General features: G+C 45.8%; 1 protein-coding gene across 2 annotated transcripts; it reads left to right on the plus strand.

Annotated features, from left to right (window-relative positions):
• Positions 1-1000: 1000 nt before the first annotated feature.
• Positions 1001-8819, plus strand: LOC126983967 (uncharacterized). Of its 2 annotated transcripts, XM_050837244.1 has the most exons (5): positions 1001-1107; positions 1982-2076; positions 6421-6624; positions 6836-6919; positions 7549-8819. In XM_050837244.1, exons 3-5 carry the CDS (start codon positions 6430-6432, stop codon positions 8650-8652), a joined length of 1383 nt encoding a protein of 460 aa, XP_050693201.1. In that variant the 5' UTR covers positions 1001-1107; positions 1982-2076; positions 6421-6429; the 3' UTR covers positions 8653-8819. The 2 variants fall into 2 exon arrangements, with proteins under 2 accessions (XP_050693201.1, XP_050693200.1); XM_050837243.1 differs by lacking the exons at positions 1001-1107; positions 1982-2076 and adding an exon at positions 5246-5340.
• Positions 8820-11631: the final 2812 nt, after the last annotated feature.

Genomic DNA, 11631 nt, shown 5'->3' on the forward strand with positions numbered 1-11631 from the left:
AAAGTAATTTGCTCTTGTTAGCTTGTCCTTTATTTTTCTAATGGGTCAACATAAACGCCTCAGAATACTCAGCGTAAAGTAACTCTCGAAATAAATGATCAAAGTTAGTTTTTCTTCCCAACACTTTGTCATATTTCAAGTCATTTGCTGCTTACTATTTGTTTACTAGTTTGTCCCCATTTTTTCTAACAAGACTTTGGTGTTTGCTATTATTTGTTTGCTATAGTTGGCCCCATTATTTCTTTTTTCTAACAAGACCGATATTTGCATATTACTTTGTCCCCAGTGTTTCTTTTCCAATAGGACTCTGGGAACTCCGAAGGTAGGATGGGGCAGGAGGAACAGGAACAAGGCCGGTTACTGAAGGAGGGTAGAAGAGAAGGGAGAGAAGAAAGGAGAGAAGGAGGGAGGCAGGGAGAGAGGGAGGGGAGCGAAGGAGTGGCGCTCGGAAGGGAATCCCTGGAGAGAAAGTAAAAGTGAGTGTGGAGGCGGAGGAGGTGGGGTATCGGGGGCATGATCGGGGGTATCAGTGTGTGCTCTTCTCCCTCCCTCCCTCCTCCTTCCCTCCCTCTTGCCTTTCTTCTTCTATTTCACTCTCACTTTCCTTTTAGCTCCTGCAGTCCCCCTCTCCCACCCTCCCCCCGTTCCTCCCTTTGTCCGCACGTCCTTCTTGAGATTCGATTAGGTCATCCTTTGGCAAATCCTTTTCTCCGAGTGTTTGCTGCCCAGTTTTACGGTAACGACTGCAGTGACACGTATTTGGGCCACTTTTGGGGTTATCCATTAGCTACGTTTTATTGCAGGGTCAGAAATCGTGTAAAGTTCATTGTATTTGTTATTATGTTTTGTTTTTTATTTAATTTTATATATATGTTTACTTGACTGGTCTTTTGCTGAGCTTCCTCCTCCTCCTCCTCCCATCTTTGTTGTTGTTGTTGTTGTTGTTGTTGTTGTTGTTGTTGTTGTTGTTGTTGTTGTTGTTGTTCTTCTTCTTCTTCTTCTTCTTCCTCTACTCACACTCCACCACCCTCAGACACGGACGGGGAACTCATTGTATTTTGATAATATCTTCACGCTGTATCCTCTAAATCACCTTCAGCTTCACAGGTAAGGGACAGGATGTGACGGAGGAAGGTCTGATGTATGTAGGGGACAGTGCCGACGTCAGGAATCTTTAATAAATGTAGTGAAATAGTGAGGTGTGGTTTGTTTACACCTGAGCAAGCGCACGCGCATTGGTTGCTGGGTGCAGACGACAGCAGACCTATGAAACCGTAAATATGGAACAATACAATTTGCTCTGCTTTTTGAGTGCCACCAAGTGTGACTGCTCTACGGAGACGTTGTGTGATATAGTTGTGCCTTACTCACATGAGGAAATCAAGGCATCAGAGAACTTAATAGCTAACTTAGTGAAGAAGAGACATTGGTGACTTGAAAACGCCAATTAGGGCAGGATATCCTTACTTTATATGTTATTTGTTTAATTAAAGGCGAAATTCAAATTTGTGGCAGATTTACATAAGATTACACGGCCTATGGGCTCAGGGATGACGGCTCCTCTCGTGAACAACCGTACAGAGGGAGTTCAGAAAGTTAACGAAGTCCCTGAAATTCTTGATATCGGGTCTGGTGCCGGGATCAGTACATCAGTGCCGCGGAGAATTAAGTTTATGTACTTGGTAACAATATAAAAACAATTTTGAACCTACTAGAGGCTTACCAATGTGTTTTGAGGATATACAAAATTTAGTTAGCATACTTTTTTCTTATTTTTTTGAGGTGATATATGCAAAGTAGAAATTATTGAATATTATGAAGTAAAAAATAATTGATCTATTTATTTATTGATTGACTTCTACTGTTATTTTTTTTGTGTTATGAGAAAATGACTGAATGACTGATTAATTGACTGATTGATTAATTGACTGATTGATTAATTGACTGATTGACTACTACAATTATTATTCTCCTCCCGCAGATGAAGCGAGCCTAAATTATGGTGCACCTGAGCCTCACGCCGCCGCTGGAGTGACGTCGCACCTGGGCAGGCATCACCTTCCCTCGGAGCTACAGGTAAGGCAAGGTTAATGTACTTATCTGTCACGGCGCCACTTTCCCTTTCTCTTACCTGTGTTTGTGTTTCCTAACCTCTCCTTACTTTGCTGCCCCTATCTGTCCTCCTTCTTACCTGTGTCCTTACCTGTCCTTACCTGTCCTTACCTTGCTGTACTTACCTCCGTCCTTGCCGTCCTTACCTGTCCTTACCTGTCCTTACCTGTGTCTCCCTTTTACCTGTGTCCTTGCCGTCCTTACCTTGCTGTCCTTACCTGTGTCTCCCTTTTACCTGTGTCCTTGCCGTCCTTACCTGTCCTTACCTGTTCTTGTTGCCCTTACCTTGCTGCCTTTACCTGTGTCTCCCTCTTACCTGTGTCTGCTTCTTATCCATTTTTTTTTTCACTGGCAAATCTTTTAAAACTTCTTCCTAGCTTAAGGTTATTGCACCATCCAGTTCATTCTTTACTTTCCCGTTCATCTTTCTTTCCTTTAAATTTTTTGTTTTTATTACTTATTCATTTATTCATTCACATATTCTTTTTTTATCACTCGGTGTCATATCGGTCCCTTCCCTCGTATCACTTTCCTTTCACTCTTTTTCCTGTTTATTCTCCCACGCGTCTAATTTTTTTGTCCGCTGTTCTGAATTTTTTGTGTCCGTTTTTTTCCCTCTGTTCTATATTTCTTGCAGTCGTCGGCCTCGCTATCGTTTTTTTCCCGTTATTATTGTTACTGATGTTGGTGTAAGAAAGTAGTATTACCAGCAAATAGAAAAAAAGCCCTAGCCTACTTAAAAGAACCACGGCAGCGACCCACACCCTAGTAATAGAAAAACAGCATGATGACCTAACTTAACCCGTCCGCTGCGATTGGCACGGATTTCGCCTTCACTGGTAGCCTAGTCAAATATGCTCCCAGGTCTATCTGTGCCTCTGGGATGGGTAGTGGAGTGTTTCCCATGTGGTATTGGTATGCTGGATTTCCCCTCCCAAGATGCATGACCTCACATTTTTCTTCACTAAATTGTAGCAGCCACTTTTTGTTCCACTCCTGTAGCTTGGTGATGTCTTCTTGTAGGAAATTCGCATCCAATGGGTTAAAAGGCATCATGTGGAAGCGGCTTTTTCTGATGACCCTAATATATTCATTCCACTTGGCTCATTCAGTTCCCTGTGCTCCATTTGACAAGAGTTCAAGGGGGAAGAGCAGAGGGGGGGCTGGGGGAGAGGGTAGGGAGGGTGCGGGTAATCTTAGGTCACTCATTCTTCCGTGGCTCAAATATCGTAAACCAACACCAGCAAGAGTCGAACTTGGACCAGTGCGTTTACTACACTCGAATACTGACCCCTCCGCAACCTCCTTCCCATTGTAGTAGTAGTAGTAGTAGTAGTAGTAGTAGTAGTAGTAGTAGTAGTAGAAGTATCATCATTATCATTATCATATCACTTTTTAATACAACGCTTTATTAATTTATGTGAAAGGGAACAAGAAATTTTAGTAGGGTGCTGAGTTTACATGTGTGTGTGTGTGTGTGTGTGTGTGTGTGTGTGTGTGTGTGTGTGTGTGTGTGTGTGTGTGTGTGTGTGACTGGAACGTGTGTGAACGTGTAAGTGTGGTTTTAATGCCCGGAAGTTTGACAGTCACTGGAAATATCCAAAAAAAAGTCGCGGATTTGAAAGGAGGATGTGTATTATGAACCTTTCTCTCTCTCTCTCTCTCTCTCTCTCTCTCTCTCTCTCTCTCTCTCTCTCTCCCCTCTGGTGGGTAATACACACACACACACACACACACACACACACACACACACACCTGCCAGAGAGTGAAAGTGCAGTGACTCTGTGTTGTATTAGTCAGCAAAGACACTTCCACAACGCAGTCTGTTAGTGAATAGAAAAAAGAAATGAAAAAAATAATCCTCGGATGGAAATATTTTTGGTGCCTCAACAGAACCCGAGGCGCTGCGGGGCCTGGTTAGATGAAATTTCTGTCGATCCATGATTCTATTTTCTATTCAGATTGGTGGAGTTAAGGTAGGGTACATACTCTCTCTCTCTCTCTCTCTCTCTCTCTCTCCTCGCTATCCGAAATTGACCTCTCTTTTGGCCACTTTTTCATTCTTTTTTGTTATTATTTCTCTTTTCCCTTTAGCTGCTTCCTCTACTGTAAAAAAAGTGTTACAGGCTGTTGTGTCCCACCGTGTACCTTGCTATCGACTACTATATTGTGTGTGTCAATCTAACTAGTGTCCAATTCACCCCGTAAGTGACTTATAAATAACCCAGAGCAGGAAGTACGTGGCTGGAGGCATGACCCTCCAGCACTCTACTACCCAAAGCCCCGTTCACACTGCCGACTCTGGGCCACGACAACCCAGCGACTCCGGGAACACGAGGTCTTGGGTGTGAAATGTTGATATGCAAGGGTCGCACATAGTCTTTCCGACCTTATGCGACCCTTCCACATTAAGATCTCACACCCAAGACCTCGTATACCCCGAGTCGCTGGGTTGTGGCTCAGGGTCGGTACAGTGTGAACGGGGATTAAGGCTTCAAGAGTTACCTATATATCCCTCCAGCTCGCCTTTAACTAACCCCAGGCCCAGTAACCCAATTAGCAGAGTTACTCATGCGCTGAATATAGTGACGCTCGGCATCTTTCCCCGCAAAATCATGAAATAACTCCACTCGTTTCTGCTCTCAGGGGAAATGACAGCATGTAGCACTGTCTATACGTCCTTTTGAAATTGAAATGCCTCCACACTTAAGCTCCGAGGAATATCATGAATTCTTAACGGCTTTATGAATAACACAGACTTTGCTGGGTCGGCGCTAGCGATGTGATGTAAGGGAGAATAGCGACAGGAACAGCGAGACTCAGATCATTGCACTCACAGCGTTGCGTGTATCGGGTTCAGGCTCCAAAACTGCCGTACTAGAACATAACCACAGCCAATTAAGATTATCGTTAAAACCGTTAATAATAGACATTTTTTGTACAACTTATGGGTCAGAAAGTACGATAATCTTGTAACGCTATTTGTGACGCTGAAATTATCGTACCCACAAACAAGCCAATGAAAGTTATCGTTAAAACAGTCATTTATGGATGCTCTTTTGCCCTAGTTATGGGTCAGAAATCGGAAAATAGGGCCTACAATGCGCTAAGTACGACAATATGATAACGGTGATTGTGACGTAGGGTAGAGTAGAGGCTTAGTGGGAGGCGCAGCACAAACATGAGATAGTGGAGGTGTCGGTGGTGGTAAGGATGGACTCCGCTAAGGTTCGTATTGCAAGCGTTTGGAAGGGTCTTAATACCGTCTTATCGTCATCTTACAGTGTTTCTTGCAGTCCTCTCTTCCAGTTCATGTCGGTGAGTCCAGGGTGTTTGTAGAATGGTGCTCGTGTGTCTCGGGTTATCGACTGCTTGTGTGGGACCTGCTGTGTGTTTCCAAGGCCGAGGGACGAGAGAAAATGTGCGAGGCTTGAACTGAAGGAGTGACGCAACTATTTCGGTGCAGTCCTGTTAGTGGTTTCTGGTCCTAGATACTACTGACATATTGTATCTTTTTATGGTGAAAGGAACATGCACACCACAAGAAAACCAAAGTTGTATGATATATTTCGGTGAGTTTTTAGATCATCGTATTAGCGGTATTCTTTTGAGGCTCCATAATATATACCACCTACATATACTTACAGACCTTACTTGCATTACATTATAAATTAGATATCAAGAAGTTTATTTTTTCATTCTGTAATAAATGTCTGGGGGCCTCTATAGTTAATGAGGTCCCCAAAGCTGCTGCATGTAACGCTTATTACCTAAAACTACCATGAAAATTTTACGTTCTGGGATATTTTAGGCAAGGTAAAGAGGTTTGAGGTTGAACTTAAGACAGCTCTACTGCTTCTTAGGGATGAATACACACAGACAGATACACACATATTTTCAACATTAAGGCCGGTATTCCAAGACACTCGCTTCTCATATCAGCTATTTCTAAAGGTCAAAGAAGGGATCAAATGAGTTCTATGAGTGTTCTTTTCGGTTCATGGTACATAAAAAGGGTCAGACTACCACAAGGGCCATGAAACTACTCCTCAAAAAAAAACAACCCTACCTTGTCAGCTCAAAAATATGTGTTCATGGGCAAATAATGTCTTATAATGTCGATATTATAAGACACTTTAGGTTCACGGCACAAAGGAAGGGTCAAACTACCACAAGGGCCATGAAACTACTCCTGGAAATGCCCCAAACTCCTATGAAAGCCTTGTCAAATCTGTGAACTTGGGCGACGTAATGTTTAGTAACACGGCCCTAAATACCTTCATTAATCATTTCCTCCTTTTTTTCCAGGCCTCAGGGATGGAAGTGGAGGGAGCCGCCGTGAGCCAGGGGGACGCCCAGCGCTGGCTCCGGCCGGCCACTGATAAGGAGGAGTACTTCGAGATAGCTCATCAGAACTGCCTCTGTCTGACCTTCTACAGCCTCGCCCTCAGCGCCTCCAAGCCCCTGAAGGAGGACCTGGTCAGACGGGCGCTTGTGCACCTCTACAGGCACGTCCTGAGATGTTTGATCAGAGCGTTTTGTGTATTACTGGATGTATTTCACTTAGTACTTCAAGCATTAACTACGAACTTTTGTCTCTTCTTTCTCTTTTCTCCGTCTGTTTTTTTTGCATGTTTTTTATCTTGTCTCCTCTTGCTGCCTGTTCTGATGCTTTCTCTTATTCCACCTCCCTGGCGTGGGCGTACGGGCGTGGAGCAGGAAGGTGCCGGTGCTGCGGGTGTGCCTGGGCCAGCGGGACGGTCGGCTGTGGCTGCGGGAGATGGACGGCTGCCGGCTGGACTTCCAGGTGACTCACACGTTACAAGTTGTAGGATGGGAAAAGCTGAGGCCGAGCTAGTGTTTCTGGGTTGTCTGGTCTGGTTAGCGAAGGAACACATGACTGTGGGTTGGATGTACTTGTAGAATTTAGATGCTGCACGTAGATTATTTTCTTGGTATATATTTACTGCATGTCGCACCATTTTTCTGTCCGGAGGGGAAAGGGTAATCTGCTCCTTGCCTCACGAGCGGCGGGGGCTTCCAGTCCTTCGGAAAACAGGGCAATATTATTTTCTATTACGGGTATGTAATTTATACGGCTTCAAAACCATAAGGGCTTCTTATTGTACAGTGACCACAGTCTAAGAATATTCTTGGGTTGTGACCCTGACGGACCCATTCTCCGACAATGGAGGGGTGAAGTCTGCCATGGTCGTATTACGCTGCGCCGTCTACGATACCTATCGTACAGGGGCGTTATAAACATTCACAACAATACTATCATTTATGGTAGGGCACGGAGGGTACCCCTGGACAGAGCGTGGGCCAAATTTAGACTCTGCGAAAGAGCAGTCGTCACAGGAAGGTTGCATTTGAGGAAGGGAAGGGTTCTTTCGCGCCTCCTCATTCCTCACCTCGGCGTGTCCCTGTCTGCAGGTGGTTGAAGGCGGGGTGGAGGAGGATGAGGAGGAGAAGCTTATGGACTACGCCTTCAACACCGCCGAGGGCCCAATGTGGTGCGGGAGGTTCCTGCCGGCCGCGCAAGGTCTCGGGGGCGTCATACTGCTGGGCGTCCACCACTCCCTGGCAGACGGGTTCACGAACATCAGAATTTGTAACTTGCTGCACGTCATCCTGGACGACCTGTTGGCCGAGCGAGTCGTTGACGACGAGGAGCAGCTCGGCGAGCACGTGGGGGACGAGGAGGCGGAGCGGCTATACGAGAGGGAGCGGCAGCGATTCCTGCATGACCCCGACCTGTACAGGCGACGCAGGGAAGAACTGGTGACGGCCACCAAGCCTCGGCCTCCTCTTCTGTCAGTTCTGGCTCCGCCGAGAGACGGAGACATCAAAACTCGCTCAGTGAAGCTGATCCTCGACGAGGCCACGACGCGGGCCTTCCGCAGTAAATGCAAGGCCGAGGGCGCCAGCCTGCACTGCGGCCTGACGGGCGTGACCAATGTGGCTCTGGTGCGTATGCTGGAGGCTCTCGCCGAGGCACCTCCGGAGTACAACTTCGTCACGAGTCATGACCTTGGTCTGCGCCGCTATTACGAAGGAGACACTTCTCGCATTCTTGGCAGCCATATACCAACCTTTTCCTTTAAGATGTCTCTTAAAACACCGAGGAATGTAGTCAACAATTTCTGGCCCTATGTAAAAGAATTTCACGGCAGATTCCATGCCGCCCTGAAAGACAGGGTGCCGATGCAGGCCGTCGCCGTCAGGCTTATGGAAAAGTCCAAGGCTGACAACTTCAAGGAGTACTTCAGGACGACGGCTGACCCTGACTACTCGTACGCCCTGTCCAACATGGCGGACGTGTCCCACATGCTGCCAGGCAACGGTGACTTTGTGCAGGCCACAAGGCTGACGCGGTTCTCCACGCTGCGCAGCTCGGCCACCATCATGTGCCTCTACGTCCACACCTTCAGAGGGCGACTCAACATCAACCTGGCCTACTCGACGCGCTTCCTGGAGCGACACGAGGCCCAGCGCATCCTGAGCCTTATGCACGAGACCATCACTAGTCTCTGCTGACCCACAGGCTGTCGCCGCTAGCGTAGACCAGTTGCGAAGTTTCCATTTGGCTTTATAAATTGTTGTAAAAGCGGCAAATGTGACTTTCTTTTAAAAATATATAGATATGTGATATTCCCCAGGCCTAATATGGAAATAGAAACAATATAATATACAAGCGTAGAAAAGGATCTCCCTCTCCTCACTCCCAGAACACACACGCACCACCTTCTCTCTCTCTCTCTCTCTCTCTCTCTCTCTCTCTCTCTCTCTCTCTCTCTCTCTCTCTCTCTCTCTCTTAGCCATATGTTTAAAAATGAGGACAAACTTTACTTAGCACTATATAGTTAGATCTTATCTCGATTATGCGGCTCAGGTCTGGTCACCCTACTATAGAATGGATATCAAGATGTTAGAATCTGTACAGAGGAGGATGACAAAGATGATTCAGGGGCTGAGAAACTTGCTTTATGAGGACAGACTGAAGCATTTAAATCTACACTCTCTAGAAAGGCGAAGGTTGCGAGGAGACCTGATGGAAGTCTATAAATGGATGAAGGGCTTCAATAAAGGGGATGTCAAAAGGGTTTTGGATGTAAAACAACCAGGTAGGACACGTAGCAATAGTTTTAAGATAGATAAATTCAGATTCAACAAAGACATAGGTGAGAATTGGTTTACCAAAAGAGTGGTGGATGAATGAAACAGGCTTGGCAGCCATGTTGTGGGTGCCAATACCATAGATACATTCAAGAATAGGTAGGATAAAGTCATGGATAGTGAGGTAAGGTGCGGTTAGGATTACAGGATCTGCCTTGTAAAGGCCAACCGGCCTCTTGCAGACTCCTTATGTTCTTATGTTCTTAAGATGAAAGTCTACAAGTATTTGATTCACCTGTTTTTCTGTCTGTCTGTGTCTCCCTTTCGGTCTCTTTATCTCTTCCATTTTCCCTCCACCTCTATATTCAACATCTTCCTTCACATTTACAATCTCTTTATCTCTCTTTCTCTTCTTCTTTTCTCTTATCCATTTGCTCTCCACCTCCATTTTCAACATCGTCTCCCTTGTTTACAATCCTTATCTCCTTTTCGGTTTCTCTCTTATCTTTTTGTGCCCTTCTGTATGTCTGTCTCTTCCTATACCTTTCTGTGTGTGTGTGTGTGTGTGTGTGTGTGTGTGTACCTGTGCGTTGCGTAAGGTGAGCTGGCGTATTACCTGAAGGTTCTTGTGCGTCACCCATTACACGCGGTCAAAGGAACTCACGGATATGAAAGGAGGATGTGCACGAGGCCCTTTCTCTCTCCCTCCCTCTCCCTCTCTCCCTCCCTCCCTATACCTCTCACTTTTCTTCGGTTCGCCTCTCAGTCCCTCCCTTTCTCCATTCTTTCCTTGGGTCGCTGGTGAAGTTATTTTACTTTCCGGGGGTGGGGGATGGGGAGAGAGAGAGAGAGAGAGAGAGAGAGAGAGAGAGAGAGAGAGAGAGAGAGAGAGAGAGAGAGAGAGAGAGAGAGAGAGAGAGAGAGAGAGAGAGAGTAAAAGTAATAGTGAAAGTTACACATGAGCTTTACCTGGAAAGCATTTACCCTCCACGGAAAGAAAAGAAAGGAAAGAGAAAGGAGGAAAAAAAAAGTGGGAAAAATGGGAAGAAAGATGAAAATATTAAAGGAAAAAGCCGGATCAGTGTTTACATCCGTCCGTTTTTTGTTGTCGCGAATTCTACGTTATTTTTGGGGAGACTTGTTTAATAATTTTTCGCTTTCTTTATTACGTGTGGTTTCCTTACGTAAGCCTGTGACGCTGCATTGTGTGTGTGTGTGTGTGTGTGTGTGTGTGTGTGTGTGTGTGTGGGCGGCAAGGTGGGGAGTGGTAAGCGAGGTTACACACACTTGGAGAGGTCGTGGTGGGGAGGAAGAGCAGACGGGGAGCACGGGGAGGGGTTATAGAGGGAGGGAGCTTATATGTGTGGGTGGTGAGAGGGCGTAGCATCAGACCTCCCCTTCACCCCGTCTATCCCCCTTACCTGTTCTTACCTGGCTGTGTCCTGTGGGAGGGGGCAGGTAGGAGGGTTGACATAAATAATACCTCAACGCTTTCCCTTAAGTGTTTATTGCTGAAGAATTTCCTGATTGCGAAGTAGTTGTGTGTAGATTAGGGTCTTGTCCATTGTTGTTAGTGGTTATTGCTTTCCTTTCTCTCCATAATCATCTTTTTTCGTCTTTTTTTCTTCGGCGGATCAACTCTCTCCATCTCTCTCAATTTTCTGCCTCTCCCTCCGTCACTCCTTCCTGGCTGCATATCATCCTCTGCGGCCTCCATGAATTTCCTGTATTTTCCTGTTTTCCTTCTCAGCATCCTCCTCACTACATATTGTGCATCTCTCCTCTGTATATGCTTAAACCTCTTCCCATCTCATCGCCTTATCTCCTTTTTGGCCTCTCTCTAATCCATGTTTCGTCCACTTCTATAATCAACATCTTCCCTATTTACAGTCTCCTTATCGCCTTTACGGTCTCTTTTACCCATTCACCTTAAACCTCCCTTTTTATCAACTTCTTTCCCTTTTAAAATCTCCTCACATCCTTTCCGGTCTCTCTCTATCTTATCCATTTGCCTTCCACCTCCATTTTCATCACCTTTCCCATTTAAAGCCTTGCCCCGTGCTCCTTTTGCTGCTATAAGAAAAACATGAGTTGCCAAAAAGCTACATTTCCTCTTCCTTTGTATTCCCACTCTCTCGTAAGGGAATCCAGTACTCACTTCCTCCCCTAAGAAACAGTCCCTGCGTTTTCTCCCTGTATTTTTGGTCCACATTTTCTTCCGTTGGCATTTTCAGCTCGACCGGATCTTGTTTCCTACTCCCGCCTGCCCGGACTGTTTACAACCTTCACATCGGCTTAGCTTCTTCACTCGTTGTACTGGTAAAAGTCTATGCACCTCTCTTGTTCTATGTCTCTCTCTTTCTCTCTCTCTCTCTCTCTCTCTCTCTCTCTCTCTCTCTA

Source organism: Eriocheir sinensis, chromosome 55 (genome assembly GCF_024679095.1).
Source record: "Eriocheir sinensis breed Jianghai 21 chromosome 55, ASM2467909v1, whole genome shotgun sequence".
Taxonomy (NCBI): domain Eukaryota; kingdom Metazoa; phylum Arthropoda; class Malacostraca; order Decapoda; family Varunidae; genus Eriocheir; species Eriocheir sinensis.